This window comes from Myotis nattereri, assembly GCF_964212035.1.
Source record: "Myotis nattereri genome assembly, chromosome: 6".
Lineage (NCBI taxonomy): Eukaryota > Metazoa > Chordata > Mammalia > Chiroptera > Vespertilionidae > Myotis > Myotis nattereri.
The window spans coordinates 80,766,734-80,791,038 of NC_138081.1; the positions used below are offsets into that span (position 1 = coordinate 80,766,734).

Here is a 24,305-nt window from a genome sequence, read left to right on the forward strand (position 1 = left end):
AGAATGCTGAAAGACCATTCCAGGAGTCTGTGTGAGTGCCGTACTTGTTAAGAGGCACTTGGCTTATTTCTCATCAAGTTGGGCTCTCCTGTTTATAGGCACTTCAGGTAACCCTCTGCAGTTCACAGGCTATTTTTAATGTGCTGGAGAGGGGTTTCGGTTGCAGTTATTACTTGGGTTTCCCTGTAATATAAGTATAAACTGTAAAATAACCTAAAGGGGAAATTAGCTACATTTAACCCAATGAATTCCAGAACTTGAGGAAATAAGTTCCATAACCTTTTATGATTCCTCGTGTATATTAATTTTTAAAAATTCAGAAAGAACACCAACTCTGGCCTTGGTTATTGTTAAATGCCTCTTATCTTTTATAAGCCAAATTCATTTCCATTATCCTCCATCACCCCACGGATGAAACTTGGGGGCTATCGTGAAAAGTTCAGTCTCATGTGGTTTATATAAGTAATATGCTCATTTTATACACTGGAAATGTGAGAGAAGGTGTTATTTATGGGAGCAGATTCTAAAGCGAGGAAGCAAGTCTACTTAAGCACACATTCTTGGACATATTTATAGAAATATAAATGTTTTAAAAATCATGAACACAATACAACAAAGGAATTTTTACTGGGGTAGACAATGCTCACCTGGGAAACCTCCAACAAACACAGGGTCATTGGTGTCAGCTGATGTAGAGGCTGGGTTTGGGCTCTGGGCTTCCACCTGGTTCCCATCTACTGTCAGCTCAATGCGATGCTTGATCTTGTTGGCCCTGACTGTATGCCATTGTCCGTCACACAGATGCCCTGGGACCCCGGCATCATAGACAGCAGTGAATCGGCCGGCGCCATTGTCTACGTGAAACATAATCTAGAAAGGAACAAAGTTAACGGTCATGGACGGTTTCGTGTGATGGTTCACATGATAAAAATTGTCAGGTCTCTAGGAAAGACATCAGCTGGAGTAGTTTGAAATGAACATAATGGGGTCATTAAAATTAAAAAAACAAAAATGACTAAAATTGCCCAGCGGGTGTGGCTTCGTGGATGAGGGTCCACTTATGCATTAAGAGGGCCCTCGTTCAATTCCCGGTCAGGGCACATGCCTGGGCTGTGGGCTCGATCCCCGGTGAGGGGCAAGCAGGAGGCGCCAATCGATGTTTCTCTCTCATCTATGTTTCTCTCTCTCTCCCTTTCTCTTCCTCTCTCTCTAAAAAAAAAAAAAAAAAAATCAAATGAAAATATGTTTATAAACGACTAAAACTGAAACACAAATTAAAGACCAGGAGTCGCAAATTATGTTCTTTGCTTTGGGCATTGTTGGGAGCAGTAGGCAAGATGTGTGAGGCTAGTGATAAATCTGCTTTTAGAAAATGTGAAATATAACTCGAGACTAGCTGACAAATAAACAGGGAAAATTCTACCATAGATCTTTTTAAAATGTGATCGTTCTTAGTGAACCTTATAACATTTTCTTAAAAGGTGTTTAGAGTGATTCATTAATTTGGCTTACAAATTCATTTTAAAAGGTTATTGGTTCTTTTTCAATGTAAGCTTTTGATGTTTTACTCATATGTGTTTTTTTTCCCTTTATGGATTCCATTTCATATATAGGATTGAGAGTTACATAAATTACTTTTTGGGGGCAGCCTTCATGTCACAGGTGCCAAAGACTTTGGACCAGAAGGCTAGTTAAATTCTTAACAATGAAGCGCTTAGATTGGTAGTTCTTGCCTAAATGAGAAAAAGCTGTTTTCAGTAACACAGAAAGGGGTCCCTGAAATTCGAGATGACAGAATTCTTTTGAAGCTGACGAAGAAAAGAAACATACTGAAACATTAAACACAGTCCATCTGGCAACACTTTTGACAAGGTAAAAGAAACAGGAGTTTTAAAAGGAAGTTAAACGTACAAGAAAATAGGTGAAAAGTTTGTAAACTATGCCGTGGTGTAAATATTAGTTAAGATTTTACTGTATTGGGCGGAGTTTGCAATAATGGTAGCGTGGAGAGGAATCCAGGGGCATGGTAGTGGAACTTGATACCCTGACAAGTTGATAGTAACTGTGATTATAAGCAGGTGATGAAATGAAGTTTATTCCAAGATGTAGGGAAAGCATGTTTTGAAAATCTGGCAAAACTATGAAGTGTTACTTATTTGTTCCCCCTTTAGCCTCTATGCTCCTGGATCTTTTTGCTTTATTTCCTTTGACGATGGTTTGAAGGCCCAGAGGAGGCAAGGAGAAGGCAAAGGATTGCATATTTTGGGTCATGATGCGTTGTTTCTTCTTGGGAGGCAACAGTTCCCTATGAGTGGAAAAACAGAGTTGAAGTATGATTCCTATTTAATAGCCAGAAAGAAAACTTGTGAAATTTCTTGCTTTGCCTTCCTCTTTTTACCTGCCCCTATCGTACAAAGTATATGCACACAGGTGGTCCTGTTATCGTTGTAATTTGCTATTAATATGAATAAAGGAAAGAAAGCAAAGTCACCTGGGAAGCTTCACCAGGCAACTACAGCTTCACACCACGCTCTTCCTCCAAGGGGGACAGCCCCATCAGAAGTGTGGAAATCTTAGAAAGTTAAAGTTTGAAGAAGCTCCTGATTAAAATCCCCCAAGAATTACCTGGCTGTCTTTTTTTGTTTGTTACTCCTCACCTGAAGATATGTTTCCATTGATTTTTAGTGGGAGTGGAGGAGGGAGAGAAAGACAGAGAGAAACATCGATGTGAGAGAAACACATGGATTGGTTGCCTTCTGCATGAGCCCCAACCAGAGCCCGTGCAAGGGAGGAGCCTGCAACCAAGGCATGTGCCCTTGACCAGAATCGAACCCGGGACCCTTTGGTCCGCAGGCCGACGCTCTATCCACTGAGCCAAACTGGCTAGGGTTCCCTCACTGTCTTGTTCTCTCTTGCTCCATGGCCCTCACTCATCCGTGTGTTTGTGTGTTCTCTCTCCACAACCACACGACCTGACACACAGATGCTGGATTGGACTGTATTTTAATGTGGAGCAGAAATTATGGTCAGTGGCCTTTATTCTGCCCCGGCTGAAGACATGCTTAGACTTTTTCCATGTTAGGATGGAGGGAAATGGGACAATTGGAAGCCCAGGGTTTTATTTTCCACCCAAATAAATATTACTCATCCTCCTGTTCGAGTCTCAAGAAATTCTTTTCCTCCTGACATTGCAAGAACTCCACTCCCACTGGTAACAGTCCCACTGCAGGGGGCTGTTGATAGGCAGCCAAGGAGTAAAGAGGTATTTATATTGGATCATCCATTGTAAGCAAATTAACAAAATATATTATATAATATAAATTTATTATAACTTTTTTCTTTTTTGAAATGGTATATGGATGCTTTTAAATAGAAATTGAGACACCAATATGTCAGCTAGCCACCTATTACTATAAGAGGCAAAGACTGATTTTAGACAATCCAAGACTCCTACTTTCTCCCCCACTAAAACCAAGAGTTTCATAAACTATATTTACAAAGAGGAGAACAGTAAGAGCTTGAGATCTAAAACTATTCCATCCATTATTAGTCAACACAATTGGCTGACTGTAGGATTAGCACATTTAAAGTTTACATTGATCTACAGAATAAGTGTGTTAAAAACACACATAATTGAGATAACCCCTGAAGAATGAAAAGATACAATCTAGCTTTCTTTCATTAAAGAACAAAGCTTCATGAAAAAATCAGAAATATGTAGACAGCTGCCGCTTACCTTTTCATCAATCATTTCAATACCCATTCCATCCATTTTCTGACTGCTGATTCCCAGAAGAACCCCGGTGGTTCTAGTTGTGCGGAATTCAAATTCCACAAGAAGGTCCAATCCCACTTTGAACCCACCAACTGTAAAATAAAGATTTAAAAAATTGTAGATTAGAGTTTAGGGATTATTAATTCAAATCTGTATAATGGAACTGTTTTACTAGATTTCAATTCAGATGTTAGCCAATTAAATAACTAAGTTCCAAACTTTCATATGGCCTGTACTTCCACTTATTATATTATACTAGAGGCCCAGTACACAGATTCATGCACATTGAAAGGAAATTAATTAGGTGGCCGGCAGGGTGGGACTGGGCCAGAAGGGCCAGGCACACTCTAGACACAACATCCTGCAGTCCTCCCTGGCCAGCCGCACCTGGGGTGGCATTGGGGCTCAAAGGCCATCTGCGGAGTGAGTGGGTTCCCTTCACCAGGTGGGCTCCCTCGGCCTAGCCTGTGGGGATCTGGCCAAAACCAGCAGTCCGACATCCCCCGAGGGGTCCTGGAGTACGAGAGGGCACTCTGCAAAGTTGCCATCACTGGGCAGCTCCTGTGTTGAGAATCTGCCCCCTGGTGGTCATTGCATGTCACAGCTACCATTTGGACGGTCGAATGGTCGGAGGGTAGCTTAGGCATATATGTAACACTTTATAGTTATTGCTTATTTTCTAGGCTGTCTTCCCTCCTAGAATGAAAGTTCTGTGAGAGCAATGACTTTGTATATATTAGTCACCATTTTATCCCTGTGCCTACCAAAGTATCTGGCACCTAGTGGAGGTTTAATGTATATTTGTTGGATGAATGAATGAAGAGCACACACTGAGACCGACTCAAAGAATCTCACATCCAGGTATGATTATGTAAGAAGTCTTGCTGTAGGGTTAAGTCAAGCATTTCAATGAGTATTCAGCAAAATTTTAACGGGCACTCCAAATGGTACCACAATGATCTGAAAGGGCTCTAAAGGTCCCAAACATTTTAGTAATAAGGAAAGGAATTGCAAGTACAATTTTGAAGGAGAATATCCTGGGACATAAATAGACCTTTATATTTCATCCAGGTAATTTCTCTATAATTTTCTCTATTTGATTCATTGGTTTATTTAATCTTTTAGCAAATATTTAAAATATGCCTCTTAGAAACAAAATAATTCATTAAGACCAGACTAGACCCTACCAACTGCATGGAGTATTAGGGAAGAACTCATGGAAGTTTATTCATGCCTGGTATTTTATTTGGCAAGAAAAAAAATGCTGTATGAAAACACAACTGTCTTCAATGAAGAGTGGCACCTATTATTATTACCTTTTTTTTTTTTAAAAATTGAAGGACTCTAGAGAGTCCCTGTATCATTTATTTTATTTTATAAAAATATTTTTTAATTGATTTCAGAGAGGAAGGGAGAGGGAGAGAGAGCTAGAACAAAGATGTCAAAGGTTTAAATTGAAGCTGTATGTTTTCTGGTGACATAACCTCCTCTGACCACTCAGGTCTTATATAGATTGTGTGTGGAGGGGATAGCAAGCCTTGTTGGAAACGGGGGGAGGGGCTAATTGTCTGGTCTAGTTTGATCCAGAACCAAAGTGCCCAGGCAGCATGGCAAGTCAGTCTAACTGCAGGAGCTGAAGCTGAAGCTGAAGTTTGCCATCAAATCTGATCAAGAGAATGCTGGCCATCTGTGAATTTGAAGAAATCTTGGGGAAGGCTTTGAGCTTTTTTTTTTTAAAATATATTTTATTGATTTTTTTTTTACAGAGAGGAAGGGGGAGGGATAGGGAGCTAGAAACATCGATGAGAGAGAAACACTGATCAGCTGCCTCCTGCACACCCTCCACTGGGGATGTGCCCACAACCAAGGTATATGCCCTTGACTGGAATCGAACCTGGGACCGTTCAGTCCGCAGGCCAATGCTCTATGCACCGAGCCAAACCAGTTAGGGCAAGGCTTTGGGCTTTTAAAGCACATGGAATTTGGGGTTCATCTTAACCCCCAATGTTTCAACATTTAACATTTTCTGTTTTCATTCCCAACATGCTCTTCGTTGGAAGGCCCTGCTCTTCTATCTCTGACAACTTAGGCATGTGAATGTTCAATTCACCTTTTTTTAAAAAAATTTTTGTTATTGATTTCAGAGAGGAAGGGGGAGGGAGAGATGGATAGAAACATCAATGATGAGGAAGAATCACTGATCGGCTATTTCCTGCATGCCCCACACTGGGGATTGAGCCCACAATGGGCCCTGACTGGGAATCGAACCATGACCTCCTGGTTCATGGGTTGAGGCTCAACCACTGAGACACACCAGCTTGGCTCAACTCGCCTTTTAAATTCTCACTCAAATATCAGTTTCTCTGTAAAACCTTTCCCAACAAAAATTAATCTTTCTTCTAAATATCCACAGAACCTGCATGCATGTCTTTTATAGTTTTTATTCATTTTTACTTGCTTTCTTGTAGTTTATAAACATATAGAATCTTATCTATGGATAGCAGTATATTCTTGCAGAAAGAAACAGCATCTTATTTACTTCTGTTGCCCATGATGACCTCTACATATTATGTGCTCAGTCATTTTATTTTTCCCTAATGACCAAATGCATGTGACTGTGGTAACCATGGTTCTGGATATGACATCTTAATATATATAATGCCATATCTTTTTGTTATTATACAGAATGTATTTCATATTATTCTTTCTAAATTGTACCTTCACCATCAGTGATTTAGACCTGCACTGGAAATGTTCATTGAAAAGGGGGAAATACTTAAGGAAAGATACTTAGGGAAAGATGTGAGTAATGGATCAAGTAATAGAGCCATGGAAGGAACTGAAAAAAGAACTCAAAATGTTATATCCGTGAAGGTAGACAGGGAACACTTAAAAGTAGATAAATTATATGGTATAACCAAATGAACCTTCTTGCAGAATTATATTTATTCTGCTATTATTGATCACTGGGGAAGGAGATGAAATAAAGTTTCCAAATAGCCTTTTACTTTACTTTTTCTATTAGTTCTTATCAGAATCAGATACATTAATCTTTAAGAGGCATTTTTATTGCTTCTGCAGGCTTTTATTCCTGGTTTAAAGAAAGGATACTAGCTTAGGATCCCAGGGATGTTCACGCTTCCACACAAGCAAGACATTAATATTTGTGCCTAATTAATATCCAACAGGAAGCAAATGAAAGCACCTCACCTGCTTTGGCAAAACCTGTTCCATCAAAATATGTGCCTTTCTGAGCATTTGCAAAACATGTCCCAACGTGGAAGCTGGAGGTTGGCTGCTCCAGGTCCACAGGAGCCTCTGCCATGTGCAGGTTCCTGATGCAGCCATCGATGCTGTACGTCACCTGTGAGTCAGGTCAGAAGACACAAAATCAGGTTTTGCCTCTACGTGGAATGCAATCATTCGTGGGGTGTTCTAAGCATGTCATCATCAGCCATTTGTCTTAAAGCACCCCAAATTGCCTGAATCTGCACTCTCACCCCAAGCTTCACAGCATGAGCCTGGAATATGATCATTCTGATATTCTAAATTACTGCATAGAGGGATGGGCTCATATGGGTATCATAACTTTTAATTAGCCTATATTTTTACTAATAATTTTTCAACCTTACTATATACACATTTTGCTATAACATATGTTCAAATTCTGTTTGAAAGATAATTAGGTTTGGTTCAGTGTTTCTTCCTTATGAAAACCTAATAAAAGCTGTGAACCCTTTCCTGAGAAAATGCACGTACACATAAAACTTGAAAGTCTGCATGAAACATCCAAAATTTAGGGAATTAGAGAAACCAATCAATCATTTTCGGCTCCGTTACATTTCATGTGGTTTCAGGGATGCAATTTAATCGCCCTGGCCATGCTCACTTCAGAGGCTCTCATCTGACAGGCTTGGGTGGCATATCCAACCTCTATGAGAGGAAGGCAATGCCGACCATCCAGAAGAGGAGCCAAATTCTGAGAATTACAACCATGAGGAACCATGGTCTTTGATGAAGGACAGCTCTACATTATCATGTGTTCTGACGTGAGCAGAGAATGTATCACATTTGTATGTAGTGTGTTCTCTAAAAACACGAATCTCCTGTGCTTCTTAAACGAATGCTTTCCGAAGCAAACAGGACACACATTCTAACAAAAACATTATGTTGTAAATATTGATTAACAAAATTGTTCAGGCTTTCAATTCTGAGTCCCGTATTGGATAACTGTAATATAAATACTGCATCTCTCAATGTTTTGAAACAATACTGTCAATACTATCTCTATCATCCTCTTTGTCCCATGCTTTCTATGTGCTCGGGACTCCTTCAAGCAGGTTAAGTATATTACCTCACTCAGCCTTTACAGCAACCTTGTTTGTTTGGTATTATTATTATTATTCAATTTTACAAAAGAGGAAACTGTGTCAGTGAGCGATTAGGTAAACTGCTTAAGATCACACAGCCAATCAGTAGTTAATTAGGCATTCGAACCGGAGGAGTCTGACCGCAGGATCCACACTCTGTCCTGTGGTATTGCCTCTCCCTAGCCCAATCTGTCTGGAAGACCTTCCGTCACTTCTCAGAAAAGATGATTTCCTGTCTAACTCTAGGTGGTCATTGGCCAATGGGACCTAATAATTAAAAACACATCCATGACTCAGCCAGATTACGTAGGCCACAAAGAAACAACTTGGTAGACACTTACGGGGCCGATTCTCCGGGTGGTGTAGTTGATGGGTAGCCCACCAACATACAACAGTCCCACCACATCCAGGATGTCAGCCTTCTTGGGACTGGTGGTTCTGTTGGAGGCATCGTCTACATAAAGAATTCCTTCTTGCTTAATTCGAGTAATCTTAATCTACAACAAGAAGAGGAGCCATCAATGCCAATCATGGATACATTTCAAATATGCCCAGGGTAGGACATGAGCGCTTGAAGGGCATTCCTCAGGAAAAGCAAAATAACTGAGTGCCTAGATGTGCTAAGCCCATCACTTAAGTGACATTAAACCTATTTTATAGAATATCTCAAATTCTGGTTTTCTTTCATTACTGCCTTCTGGGAAAGAGCACGAAATCTTCCTGGGTGAGCTTTGGATTGAAGACTCTTCCAGAGGCTGCCAAGTAAGCATGTTGTGTGGAGCCAGGCGGATTGAGAGCCCTGTCACGATTCCGTGAGCTGCAAAATCCATGTCTGTTTTTAAAAGTGCATTCGTTTGATTGAGCAAAGCCTGTCTCCCCAGCACAATTTCAGATACGCTGCATCCCTCTGCCTAACAGGCCCTCCTCCCGCGGAACTGATGGGAGGGCAGAGTGTCCAGGTTGCAACGCTGTTTCTGCAGCAGCTGATGAGCGCAGTCAGGAGGAAGACGGAAAGCCGGCTGATGCTAAAACTGCAGCAGTGGAGTGAATTATTTTCTGGGATAGAGTGAGAAAGGGGTGTGAAGACCGGCTCCAGCATAAAAACCTTGAGTCTGAATTAAGAAAAATGTGCATGGAATCCTGTGAAAAGCTGGGGGCAGGGCGGGCGCGGGGGTGGGGGTGGGGGGGTGGGGGGGTGGGTTGGGGGGGGAGGAGGAAGCAGGAGGGGCTAGAAGGGATCAATGGGGGAAAAGGGGGCATATGTAATACTTTCAACAATAAAGATTTTAAAAAAGTGAATCTACATCAGGATGAGAAGAATTTAGGACCTAATTTTACACTTATTCTGGTTTGGGAAGTAATAATAAAAAAAAAAACCCTTCAAAAATAAAATCCCTTCGTAATGTGGCTATTTATTGTATTTAAACTTTCTTTCTTAATCCCAGGCTAATTGTGGTCCAACAATGTCTTTTTTTCAAGTGTTATATTTTATTATTTTATTAGCCAAAGATGAGACTATACCTCAAGGAAACTGCCTTTATACACACCAATATTTTCAAGTCATAAGCTCCCAAGCAAATATGAAAATTCTACTTCTTTATTTCCAAGATAACAAATTAGTTGACATTGCACTTTTACTATATATCTTTAGGTTCTTTGGCTTTTTAAAAAATATTTTTATTGATTTCAGAGAGGAAGGAGAAAGAGAGGGTGATAGAAATATCAATGATGAGAGAATCATTGATTGACTATCTCCTGCACGCCCCACACTGGGAATTCAGCCTGCAACCTGGGCATGTGCGCTGACTGGGAATCGAACTGTGACCACCTGGTTCATAGGTTGATGCAAAACCACTGAGCCACATGGGCGGGAAGGTTTTCTGGCTTTTCATATGATATGCTAATCATACAAAATGTTAAATGAGCATTTAACAAGTCCAAGTATGTCAACATATAAAATACACCATCTAATAACATTATACCCTAAAAATTAAACATTTTATTGCTCTACCTAGGGAAGCTTTACTTAATAGGCTATCACAGGTGCAGAAACAAACTCAGAGTTTTCATTTTAATCAGGCAGTATATTATCTACTTGTAGTCATGCCAAAGAGGTAAGCTGGCAAATGGGCCTTCTGTGCCCATAATAGTACCAGTTTCTGGGTGTAAGGCCAATGTTTTAAAAGTTGTTCCAAATGACTGTTGGTGGAAATGATACCCTGGAGCCCTTTAAACATGATACAATGGATTCCCAGACTCTGGGTTTTTACAGACCAGAATGGGGTGGAATAGGAGGGTAAGTCTTAAGGCTCATTTTAGTATTGCCAGCTTTTAAGTTTGCCAAGTATAATTTCATAAAAGAGAGGCCATTTTGCTGCCTTAAGAATATAAAAATATAATCTCAAAATAAATATTATTCCTTTAATTGAATACGTAGTGCTTGATGATTAACATGCTTCATTACCCCAGGCTTCCCACTTCCAGCAGTGAGAATGTCTTCAACTTCCTGGCCCTTGTCTGTGGGCAGATGTTGGGGAGGCACAGCTGTATAGCAATGATGGGATCTCATAGCACCGTGAAGAGGCATGTAAGTGGTCAAATACAAACCTACCCAGGTGGGATCACATTTCCAAGCCGGCAGTCGACTACAGCACTTGCTTTATTTTTAGCTTTGGCCGCATTCCAGGAGCACCAAGTCAGTGTTTGCACTGGCAAAATAGTACTGGCACCAGGGGAATGCCAAAGGCTGCCTGCGAGTACCCACCTTGCAGGGCACTGCCAACATCCTGGGACTGTTACCTTATGCCACTGGCCATCGTTGATTTTGGTGGGGATCATGGTGTTGGTGTCGCCACTTCCTAAGTCATAACTGAAGTAGGGAAATCCGTTTCTCAGCTGGACTGTAGCAAAATCGGCATGATTGATCCGAGCCATGTAGAAAAGCAAGCCTGATTCAGCCTCGGTGCGTACTTCAAATTCAATGGTGAGTCTGTGAAATAGAGGCATGCAGTCAAACAGAAGAATGAGAGCCTTCGTATTCTAAGACAGAGTGGCATCTGAGCGTGAGTAAGTTTTCATACAGGACAGTTAAACCTTTCCTGAGCTGAGGACTTTCCAGGTCTGCTGATTTCCTAAACTGGCTCCTCAGGCACAGACAAATAGAATTCTATTCTCTACTGTAATCAGTGAATTTAAAACAAGATCACCTCATTTATTAATAAATGCAGTGGATTAAACCTGAGTAAATGCAAATACTCAGTGCTTCCATTTATTGCTTCTTGCCTCATATCTCAGAATAATACATACCGGTTTTTAACTTTGGTATCATCAAATGCAATTGCAATGTGACTGTTTTTCGAGAGCCCAAACTGCTTGCTCCCCATCAAAAGAGCTGGTTCTGATTCTACAACACAAGGACCCTGCAAAATACCAAGAGAGGAAGTGAGGAGATTATGGGCTCTGTTCTTCAAAAAAGTAATACTGCTAATCGTTTCTTATATTTTAGTTTAATGTTGTCACATAATCTTTTTAAGTTCCTTAAGAATAAAAACAGCCTCTCATTCCTCTCTGTATTCTGCCTCATAGCAGGTACTTATTATTAAATGTTCGGCGAATGGGAATCCATTTTCTTATATTGCACTCTTGAATTGCCAAATAAAAATTCAGCGATTAATTCATGTGTTCATTACCCTCTAAAGAAAAATATTGTTTATATTTCTGAGAAAACGGAAACTCCCCTTTCAATAATAAAGAGTTTTATTCTTAGAAGATCAAACAAGGAAAATGACAAGCTGGCCGTAAAAATGTGTCTGTTTGCCCTCCCCATACCTCTCTCTCACATTACGTTTTCTTGAAAATTACCGGTCTACTAGAAGGTTTCCATGAATTTAGACTTTCAAGATGGTGTCAGCCCTTAAGCAGTTGCTAGGCAACCCAGCAATTTTTTTAAAAAATGTAACCCACCAAACACCATTTCAACTGCCACTGTTCAAAGATCAACTTCCTGGGGTGCTGATGAGGGAGAGCTGGGTGCAGGGACAGCTTCAGAGGGCTGGCACCCACACGCCACTGGGTCCCATGCTCTGCCGTCACTAACTTGAAATTCTTAATAATTTTTGAACAAGGGGCCCTCATCTTCATTTTGCTCTGCTCCCTGCAAATGATAGAGCCAGTCTGGGCAGGGTGGGCCATATCTGGCGGTTGTAACCCTCAGCTCAATAGCTAATCAAGGCTCCTCAAATTACCCAGCCACCGTTCCTTTCTCTTCTGTGTTTTCACAAACGAGCTCGATGCACAGGCTGCTGAGGAAGTGTTTTAGGACATGCAGTCCCGGAGAAAATAAATAACCTGCACTCTCTCAACAACACATCTGTTCTTGAGATCTGCACGTAATAGCTCTGGAGGGGCCCCTGGCCCCGTGAGCGCTGACTCAGCGTGGGCTCTCCGGCGGCCCAGGCCGGCCCCGGAGGCAGCGCGTTCTCCCCAATAGTGCACCTCAGAGATGACGCATCCGCACACAGGAAATTGTTACTCGATGAGGAAAAGCCTGGCTCTCTGTGCTCTTGGGCTCGGTCAAACGGAGCACTCTGCCACAGCAGGGAAAAGGCGTTAAGTGTTCTGAAAGGCTATAAAACTGGTCCTCCTGGAAGCAGTACTTCCCTTCCTGCTTTCCAGGAGATGCTCAGTGACGAAGGGCAGACTGTGGCTGACATTTACACAGATACGCAAAACCCCAGTGGGAAGACCAGCCCAGCGCTGTTTATTCACGCAGCGGAATGGCCTCTCTCAGAATCAACGTGTGGCACCTTTCTGATTACCCAGACGGCAAAGCGAGCCCAAATGAACAGCACGGCTTTGGTAGCTTAATGTCTCAGGCTTCAATGACGCTATTAGTAGAACTGGAATCATTTTTCATCCGCTCATGGTATTTCCTGTACAGAGGACCATCGCTGCAAACACAAGCAGCCTGCAGTCCTCCTGAGAAATCTCGGAGCGTCCTATCTGCTGGGGGTCCATTAGGGGCAGAATGTGACTAAAACATCTCTAAACCCTCAGCTCTGAAAACTGAGGGATGAAAACGGTCAGTGGATTCTGAGGAATTAGGGACCAACACTGTGCAGCCTAAAAGAAAACCATCAACACGTTATTTCCATGTTCTCGTAACCACTGTGGTCACTCATCCAGTTACTACAAATAAGTAAAATAACTTTCTCATATAATTTTTTAAATGATCAAAGTGGTGATCGTAAAGATTAGCTGTTTTATTGGTCACAGCTGTTCACCATGAAGACCCTTTGTCTTTATATGTGTAGGTCCTTGTGACCAGGGCACCAGGATAACCTGGCTTGCTGGTATACCGGACAGGCATGTCCAACACTGATCCTGAGCTGGGCAGAAAGCAGTTCTCTGTCAATACTACGGTATTTTCTAGATTAAAAAAAAGAACGTGCTGACACTATTTTAGGAAAACCTTTGACCAGAAAAGGATGGCGGTTTTGTAAGCATTACACGACACACCGCTTGAAACTTACGAAGAGCAACTCTTGGAGTGGTCCTGCTTCATTGTTGCAGCAGGCGGACCTTGAGCAGCAAAGGAAGCAGTGGCTAATAACACAGTGTCCTCAGATTGGCCAGCGTTGTAGCAGAGAGTGGTAAGGAACAGATCAGTCTACTAGATAACCTCAGAGTCTAAAGCCGTTATGTTCATTGTTTGTTAAGGGCATCCATATGCATGTTTACTATCATCAGTTTGCAATGGGATGGATAGTATGGCTATTGCTCTATTCACACTTCTATTACCTTCCTTTATAAAATTGGACTGAGAAGGGCCCATCTAAGAGGGTTTATATGGACCTACTTTAAGGCTTAAATGGAAGATAGTCCTCCAATCTCTAATCTGGTAATGTTTTCCCACAAGTGGATGGGCCTGGATGTTCTGCATCACTTTCCCGGGGATGAATCTGAAACCAGGGACAGCAAGCTTCTAGCAGTTGGTCTGCCTGATGCATCCTCCTCCTCCCTCAGGCCCCTCAGAGGGTGGAACTGCTCACCCTGACTCTCAAGGGTCTTTTTTTCCTCTAACCTTTTAAAGGGGAACTTGTGAGATGGAACAGAAAGAGCCTGTGGTTTCCACAACCATAAAATGACCTTGTCATTAAGGACATTTTCAACCCTGTTTCCCGTAGAAATCTAGGCTAAGAAAGAGGGGTAGGAGGGTCTTCTAATTTTAAAGAACAGTTATTGCATGATGACTCTTCCTCCTCCAAGCCAATGTGAGCTTGAGCAGAGGCATCATTTTTATGGATGTGATACTCTACCTGTGTTATTTGGGAAACACTGATCTCTGAAATGTGTTAGAACAACAATAATGATAAGAAAAAAAATTTCCCTGTCAAGAGAGGCTCATCAATCTCAACATGTTACCATCCTGCCACCTAGTGGAGACTCTTTAAAGTACCACGAGTCCATGAGGAAAAAGGCGCTATGAGAGGACAGATCTGCCTGCTTCCTGTTTGTCTCTGCTGCGCGGGTGACGAGTTGTGGACAGACAAGAATGGGGTGGGGAGTCTTAATGTGGCGGAGTGGGTAGAGCAGTGGCGTGGTCAGAGAGGGCGATGAAAGAAGCCACGTGTGGGCCAGGTGAAAGTGCAGCCGATTAGCAACAGAGCGAGAACACCTTCACCCTTCCTCTGTCACTCATTTAACTTTGGGTCAGGATAAAGCAGTGGTCATTCCAACTGCTGGCTGTGGGCTGACATTTGGAAATGAGTTTTGGCTTCAGGATAGTATATGACTAGTGGATATGCCTTCCTTGTGTTTAGATTGGTACTGAGCAGAGATTTAAATTGCATTTATCACAACTGGCACCTTTGTTCTTGAAAGCACCAAATGACAAATGATCATAAAATGGCATCTTTTTTTTTTTGTCTTTACGAGTCAATAATCCCTGTAACAAATATAGGCTAAAACCACATCTGAGAAGTTGGGTGTTTCTTTGTGACGGTCTTTTTTACAGATGAATTCTAAGGGGAAGAGACTTTTTGTAGCACTGACTTCAGCATTCTGCAATATAAAATCCCCACTCAAGCTGTTTATTGAGAAACTGAATATGTTAGCTCCCTGCACATGAGCTCTTTTGGTAAGTGCTGGGCATTTGCAGTAACATTTACACACTAATGCCTGAATAGACTGCTTGCAGTATGGAAAATGTGTATTTCCCCTTTAAACACATATCAGTATCCAATTGATTTATCCTTCAGCCTGGACTGTACTTAGCTTTTAAATTTGTAGCATTAAAGCTGCTGGAGAAATAGCTTTCTTTGCTCTATTCTTTCCCTCTCTGCTCACTTATTTCCTCCAACTCTCAAGAGCCCTCAAGAGCACAGGGACTCTTGATGGCTACTTAACATGGCTCTATTAGTGCTCATGTTCTAAACTAAGTTCAATTTTCTAATAAAAACCAAGTGAAAAAATGCAGTCAGCTTGTTGTATACCATGCCATGCAGGCCATGGAGGCATATAATTGCAGAGAGTTTGTCACATTTCAACAAAAATCAGTCATACGACATGTCCAGTCTCTCATTGACCCCCACCCTTTGCCATCCTCCATGAGAAAAATTCACAGAAACAACATGTAAAAATGTTTCCTTCAGCACTAAGTGGGCTAAAGAATAAGAGAGAGTATAAAGAGAAGATGCCACCACACTATCAAATGAGATGATACGTGTAACATGCTCTCTCGTCTATGGTGTTCTGACATGTGTTTATAATAGGACTGACATAATCTATTTCACAAGGCAGGGATTTCTTAAGATATTCTTAAATTGCCCTGTAGTATAGGAACTGCCCTCATGCTGTAAGTTGCTGGTGGGAGGTGTGTGATGGTAAAAAGAAGAAAATGGCCCGACCAGCGTGGCTCAGTGGTTAAGCGTCAACCTTTGAACCTGGAGGTCATGGTTCAATTCCTGGTCAGGGCACATGCCCAGGTTGTAGGCTCAGCTGTTAGTAGGGGCATGCAGGAGGCAGCCAATCAATGATCCTCTCTCATCATTGATGTCTCTATCTTCCTCTCCCCCCATCTCTGAAATCAATAAAAATATATATTTAAAAAAGAAGAAGAAAATGAAGGAACTGAGACTAGGAGATGTTTCCTACCTATGGTGCTAAACAAACAGGAGACTCACACACAGGCAGTTCCCACTTCAGGAATGAAGTCATAAGACTTAATTCGTAAATAAATTCTTAAATATAAACTCTGACTTAAAAATGTTTTCCTCTCTTACATAATGTCATAAGTGTGTCACCATAATTTTATATTGTTTCAATTACAAGATTTTAAATATAAGAGTGTGGTGACATATTTAAATTTGCATTTGATGGACCTGTTTCACACTTGCAAGTACCACTAGCCATTTTGTTTGAGTGGAGTTTAATGGTGTCTCCTGGCATGCTTCCAGTGTTCAATCTTGAAAGCCAGTGGGCTCTGTTTGCAGCTCACACTCAGCACAGATCTTGACTGACCTCCACACATATTTGCTTACTGTGTGATTTATGTTAATATCTTTTTCTCCAGTCTCTGGATCTTAGCTTCTCCCTCTCTCTCTTTTCCCCTCTCTCGGGGTAGCAATGATGAGATCTCATTCACCTTTGCATAAATATTTGTTATAAAATAAACTGTCAAACCTTTAACTTATTTTATTTTATATTTCAACTAGAGGCCCGGTGCACAAAATTCATGCATGGGTAGGGTCTATAGACCTGGCCAGTGATCAGGCCGATCGGGGCCTTCTGGCTGCTGGCTGGGGCCTTCCTTCATTCCACGCCGCCCCCTGGTGGTCAATGCATGTCATAGTGAGCAATCGAACTCCCAGTCTCCTGGTCGAACTCCCGAGGGGACACTTTGCATATTAGCCTTTTATATATATAGATTACAGTTTACATTCAATATTATTTTGTATTAGTTTCAGGTGTTTAGCATAGCGGTTGGATAACCAGATACTTTACAGTGTGTTCATCTGATATTTCTAGTCCCCACCTGGCACCATATCTAGTTATTACAATATTAAAGACGATATTCTCTATGCTGTACTTAACATCCCTGTGACTATTTTGTATCAAATTGTACTTCTTAATCCCTTCACAGTTTTCACCCAGTCCTTCAACACCCCTCCCCTCTGGCACACATCAGTCTGTTCTCTGTTTCTATGAGTCTGTTTCGATTTTGTTTGTTTATATTCAAAGGACTTCCACATATATTATCTCGTTTGATTCTTACGGTAACCCCTTGTGGAAGGCAAGGTAGGTGTACTATCTACATTTTACAGAGGATAAATGATACTTGGAGTATATGACTGGTTTTCCTGAAAGATCATCATTTGGCTTCTCATTGAATCAGTGTTTCTAGAGACAAACACACTTCTTTACGGACCTACCTATTCCCTCATGGGAACTAAGGAAGATAATAAAACATTCAGGAGTTTTCAAAATCTGCACTCGAGCTAAAGCTCAACCCATCCATTGGGAAGCACTGCAGATATGATGCATGTGTTGTCAGAGTGTAGTGAGATCCGCGCTCTCTGACACAGTAATGGAGAGAGTGTAAGCTGGTATAACCTTTAGAAAAAGCAGTTCAGGTGTATGTGTTGAGAGCCTTAGGCATATTCATCATTTGGCCTCATAATTCCCTGCCTAAGATTCTATTTAAAAAAAAATAATCAGAAACAGTGAGAGAGACTTTATTGTACAGTGTTCAATGAAATAGGGTTTCTAATAGTGAAAAACTGGAAATACTGTAAGTGGCCTACAGTGGGGAAGTAGTAAAACCAACGATAAAGATAAGAGTGTTGCAGTGATAAGGAGCCAGACTCTAGAGCAGTGGTTCTCAACCTTCTGGCCCTTTAAATACAGTTCCTCATGTTGTGACCCAACCATAAAATTATTTTCGCTGCTACTTCATAACTGTAATGCTGCTACTATTATGAATCATAATGTAAATATCTGATATGCAGGATGGTCTTAGGCGACCCCTGTGAAAGGGTCGTTCGACCACCAAAGGGGTCGCGACCTACAGGTTGAGAACGGCTGCTCTAGAGTCAGACCCACTGGAGCAAATTCTTATCCTGCTATTTATTGGCTATGCCAGTGAGTGGGTGAGTTACTTAGGCTAACTAGTTCTTATCAACACAACTGAAAATGTGAGTGTATATATATGTATATATACATATATATATATGTATATATATATATATATATTAGCTCTGTTATGAAAATTACATATACTATTGAGTGCAATTGTTTAGGTAGTTGCTGGCACATAGTAAGCACTTGAAGGTAGCCATAATAATCATTGCTATATAGTAATTGTGTCATTTATGAAGTGCTTAGTATATGCTAGGCATTTAACAAACATTATCTTTTTAAACCTGCATAACAGCTCCTTGATGTATGTGTTGATAATATCCTCACTGTACAGATGAGAAAACAGAGGAAGAGACTGGCTAAGTAGATTTCCCAAATTCACACAGATGGTAGGTAGAGTGCTGGGATTTGAACTCAGGCCTTCAGACTGGAGAGCATGCTCTAACCAAGGATCTTCCACCTCCCATACGCTGAAATACTTTGTGTGTCTCTGTATGTGTGTGTGCATGTGCATGGACACATACACATATACACGCTTATATAGACAGTTTTGATCCTGTATTGCCAATTTTTAAAAACACAGTCCCAAATTGAGATCTACTATATAAAATGTAAATAGGTTTGCCTCTGTATGGTGGTATTATAAGTGGAGTTCATACTTGATCCTAAGACATTTCTATGCGTTTTCACTTTCCATCTGAAAACATGTGCCATTTTATAAACAGGGAAATGAAAGGAGGACAGATGTTGAAATAAAAGTAATCCAAGGAATATATAAGGAAAATAGGTTTTCATGGGCAGGTTACCCATCCTCTAATTCTGGCAATAAAGAATAGTAAGTATTCTGAATAACCTTCCTGCTTAAAATGACTAAGAGTTAGGAATCAGTGGGCTGTAAACACTTACATGTGCCACAGCAGGGGTGCGTGTGGAGAAGGCCGGGGTGGGGACTGGCTCCGGCTGGATGACTATTTCAGCTGGAACCCCTCCATCTTCATCCTCTCGGGGTTTCTGATGGGCACAACGGCCAATGTCTGCATTTTTGAAGGATACAGGCTGTGCAAAGTCCATGGGGCTAATGGAACAGGATTAAAATTAAATATTTTCTTATTTTACATGGTCTTGTTTCCTTATAATCTAATCAAGTCCTCCCTCCCCCCTTTTATTGGCCATCAGTGCAATTTTTATAATCTAACCTGAAACCCTTCACTATTTCCTTCACCCCATGTTTTTGGAGAATGTGGATGCAACTGTGATTCTCTCTCTCTCTCTCTCTCTCTCTCTCTCTCTCTCTCTCTCTCTCTCTCACACACACACACACACACACACACACACACACAAATAGTAGCAAGGAGATTCACTTACACAGAGTTAATAACAAGGTTCCACACACAGCCTTCAAAAGGAGGAATATTTCTGAGTGGAGAAGGTTGAAATTCAGGTGGAGCACCACCAACGAAAAGCTTTTTAACTTCAATAGCCTGGTCTGCTGTCAGGTTCTGCATATGCCTTCTGTCTTCATCAACTTGAACAGTAAAGATGCTGGTAAAACATTTAAAATAAACAAGTATAAAACACAGGACGTCCAACACAATTGAATACCAACCTCTTTCACTCTACCCTCACCCCTCCCTCCTGTAGCTTCCAAGTGAGCACAGATTTGATGATTAGGTATTCTACACTGAACAAATGATACCGCTTCTCAGGCTCGTACCCATCTGCCTCCCTCGTTAACCCTCCCTGAGCGTTTACTTAAAGGAGGCCATGGTGTAGCTACCACATTAGCCTCTGGTGGCATTGACAATAGTGGTCTACAGCCCAACACGTGAGCTTCTGTACCGTGTAGCAATGTCTAATCTGATAAGGCTCGGTGGGTTCAGCACAGCACCGGGTCACTTTTCATTTGGCTATTTCTTGGTTTGTGCTAGCTGTTATCTTCTTGCTAGGGGACAAACTGTACTCCTGAGAGCTTAGATTGCAGGAATCAACAGCAGACACTTACAGGACATTTTAGAAAGAATGTAGCTGCTGGCTTTTGAATAGAAGAGGCAGGCAAGAACACCAAGCTAATTGTTCCTTGTAATGATTTTCCCCCCGAGTGGCTGTTTCATTAATTTCCCTAATTTGCTTACGAGAGATAACTCACACACTACTAATTGAGAACCTCATGCCACTTATCCACCATCCTAGAATCCTGGGGCAAAGAATCAGAAGCAGACAGAGTTCTGATCATGAAAATGACGAAAGGCATTTTCTCTTTTGTTCTATTTTTTTTTTTTTTTTAAGAGAGAGAGGAAGGGAGAAGGAGAGAGAGAGAAACATTGATTTATCAGCTGCCTCCTGGGGATCAAGCCTGCAACCTGGGCATGTGCCCACAAACTGGGGACTTTTTGGTACATGGGATGATGCTCAACAAACAGAGCCACAATGGCCAGGGCTTTTCTTTTGTTCTGGAAGCAGGTGTTAAACTTCAGTCCCAGTCAGCATGAGGTATTAGTCATCAGTGTGGGCCACTAGCCCGAGGATCATACACAGATTGCTGAAAACGTACTTCATATCTGGGGAGAAAACCAAAGTACCTAGGTAGGAAACCCAGTTCTAAAATACCATCTCACTTGATTTTATCAGGAGTAAAAACCACATACAGAATTAGAAACAATAAGCCAGGGCAAAGATGCTCTGAAATGGCATTATGAAATCGGTCCTTGTTGGGACAGTTCAAACGTAAGGAAGAGACTGGAAAGAAAATGGGTTATGTTGTAGTTCACTATGTCATTGTTTGGGCGGGGGGGTATAGAGGAGGCAAGTTGAATTTAGCTTCAAAGGAAAAATAAGGGGAAATGACATAGTTTTGTGTTTTTTGTTTTGTTTTGTTTTTAAACAAAACTCTGGAAGATGTGTTGGCAAAGTTCAGGAGGTTCAACCTCATTGCTAAGAATGCTGATGGTTTTATGAGACTTAAAAAACCACTCACTGAGTAGTCCTCCCCTCTCCTTTCTGAAATACCTTCTGTTCTTTTGCTAAAAGCATCCTCTTACTAATAGGATACAGCATTGTTCCTATGAGTTTTCATGAGGCATTTAAGCACTATTAAAGATTGTCCTGGGAAAGCAAATCGCTGCTATTGATTAGAATTTTCAAAGAGCCAGTGGCTCTTCTCTTTCTGATGTAGACTCTCTAGTTTGGTTCTGCCCCAAGGACCATAATAACAGTCCCTTCTTACTAGATCACAGGGTGGAGATGTAGAATGGCATGAGCTTTCAGAAGGAACAGAATAGAATTATTAGTGTGTGAACTTGGGCCAGGTATTTGATCTTGCTCAGTCTCATTTTAATTCATTTATAAAATGAAGATACCAATATGCAGTTCAAGCTGTGGAAAATATAAATTAAGGGATTGCACTGAGGTGGTATTAGTTAATAAGGGCATTGCTAGAAGACTGTATAGCTAAATCCTGCTTAGAATTTACACTAGGAGCATCAAATCTAAATCAAAGAAGGACTTAATCAACATATCCATTATGATTCTGACATGTTTCTTGTTTTTCAAGTACCTACTCCACAACTCTTTACTGAAGACCTACTATGTGCAAAAAACTCCCAATATAATAAAAATTACATTACAGAGTGTGTTATGATAGGTCAGCTGTATTTTCTTGCAATTTCAATGGTTGATACCTGGAGTTTTTATTTCTTGTTTGTTTGGATATTGGTCTAAGATTTTTTTTCAAACCACCACCAATTGGATTGCATATGTAGAAGAAGGTATTAAGAGACATGCCCTAATATTTGTAATTTACATGAAAAATAAAATTTGAAGCTTTTTTCATTTGGATGGTAAGATAAAAATATCTGGGTTGCCATGTCCAAATCATGATCCTATTCTGGAAAACTCAACATAGTCCTGAAATATCTGATCCAGTGGTTTTTAGCCTAATTCTATACCTGTCCAAAGAATGCACTCACAGAAAGAAGAGAAATACTTGCCTAAGCATCTATTTCAGGCTCTTAGGGTTTAACTTTTTTTCCAGTTAGAATCACTGGCCATTTCAGTGGACTCCAGGAGAAGGATCAGAGGGCAAAGCAGCAGTAGAAGCAGGGGTCACTGGAGTACCATGGAATTGGGTACCAAATTGACTGAAATGAGATTCTTGGAGATGAAGGGACAGAAAAGAAGAGAGAATAAGGGAGGAGGGGTAAAGTCAGGCAGGGAGGGAGAGAAAAGGCCAAGTGCAATCTTGAAACGTTTACCTCTTAATATGGTGAAAGTCCAATAATTTTGTGAGACAATATTAAAATTACCATCTGATCTGGGGTTTTAGGAAAAGAACTGGTAATTGACATTGATGGTCTGAGAAGTGTTGGGAGAAAGCAAATATTTCCAAAATAATAAGAGTATCATAATCAACATGAAGTTGAACAAATCTCTGAGGTCACAAAAAGGGGTAAGAATAAATAGTTGGTGAGCACAGATGGAGGTGTTAAAAGTCTATATATATATATATATATATATATATATATGTATATATATATATATATATATATATATATATAGTCAGATTATATATATATCTCCTAGCTCTGTTATTTACTAGTTATGTGATTTTGGGAAAGTTAATATTTCCTCATCCATGATGAAAGGATATTAATACAGATCTCACATACATTTAGAAAAATTAAAGGCCATAGTCTTTGTCTAGTATTTGACCCAGAACATGCCGTAGCATAGGTATGAAGCATTAAAAATGTTTTTAGGTGAAGGTCTTAGGATCATTAGGGATCTTTGGTTAATCAGTTAATTGTAGCACTTGCTTACTGGATGGGTGATGATTGTTTTTGACCTTAGAGTGCCGAATGAGATGTTAGGATAGCAAATATGTTCTTGTTATGCCAATGAGTTCAGTGACTGCACTAATATGTCCAATACAATATCCTTTAATTAACAGCAAATGGCAAAACTGTTTGTTTATATGGCCAATTAACTGAATGATCCGCTTTCAGTGATGTACTATACACTCAGCTTAATCAAATAAAGGTTGGATTGATGGCCAACAGCTGTGAGGTTGGCATAATAAAATGCCCGTCTTGAAGAAACACCTGTTAAAAGGACACCTTAGTGCAGTGGTTCTCAACCTTCCTAATGCCAAGACCCTTTAATACAGTTGTGGTGACCCCCAACCATAAAATTATTTTCGTTGCTACTTCATAACTGTAATTTTGCTACTGTTATGAATCATAATGTAAATATCTGATATGCAGAATGTATTTTCATTGTTAAAAATTGAACATAATTAAAGCATAGTGATTAATCACAAAACAATATGTAATTATATATGTGTTTTCCGATGGTCTTAGGCGACCCCTGTGAAAGGGTCGTTCGACCCCCAAAGGGGTCGCGACCCACAGGTTGAGAACCGCTGCCTTAGTGCAACATCATGATGCACTTGGGGATGTCAGAATCCTTTCTCTACAAAATAATATATTTTGAATGATTTGGGGTCAACTATATTCCTGAAATCTGCGTTTGCTTATTAGAATTATTTAAAGTTAAAGCCTTTAAAAAGTCCTTCTGACAATGAGAAGGATTACAATTTGGCAAAGAACCTGAAACCTGCTGTGGAAACATGGAAACTCAGTACTTTAGAGCATTCCCAAATGAGGAAATTCAGTCTGCATTTCTTCTCAGAGACCATGACTGCAATATCTGGCTATTACATTAGTAAAAGTTCTTACTCTGTCCAAATATTGATCCCTCATTTGTCTTAATCATGGTTTCTAAACATCTCAGTCAGTAGACACTCTGCAAGAATGCTTAGCATCAATTCAGCTCACGACCTAAGGCTCTATATAATAACAAAAATGTGAGCCAAGGAAAGCTGAATCATTTACTTAGAAGATAAGAAATTCTTTAAAAAATGTTTTTATTGATTTCAGAGAAAGGAAGGGAGAGGGGGAGAGAGATAGAAATGTCAATGATGGGAATCATTGATCGGCTGCCTCCCGCATACCCCCTACTGGGGATTG

General features: G+C 40.7%; 1 protein-coding gene across 2 annotated transcripts in view; it reads right to left on the minus strand.

The window, feature by feature from the left end:
• The window catches only part of LAMA2 (laminin subunit alpha 2), a 478,805-nt gene that overhangs the window by 2,695 nt on the left and 451,805 nt on the right, over positions 1–24,305 (minus strand). For both annotated transcript variants that reach the window (XM_081094172.1, XM_081094171.1), the window contains 8 exons: positions 19,648–19,824; positions 19,189–19,357; positions 11,452–11,564; positions 10,945–11,134; positions 8,487–8,642; positions 6,986–7,139; positions 3,737–3,867; positions 648–870 (listed from right to left, as the gene is read on the minus strand). In XM_081094172.1, the coding sequence (XP_080950298.1) occupies positions 648–870; positions 3,737–3,867; positions 6,986–7,139; positions 8,487–8,642; positions 10,945–11,134; positions 11,452–11,564; positions 19,189–19,357; positions 19,648–19,824 (1,313 nt within the window). The remainder of the gene's footprint in view (positions 1–647; positions 871–3,736; positions 3,868–6,985; positions 7,140–8,486; positions 8,643–10,944; positions 11,135–11,451; positions 11,565–19,188; positions 19,358–19,647; positions 19,825–24,305) is intronic.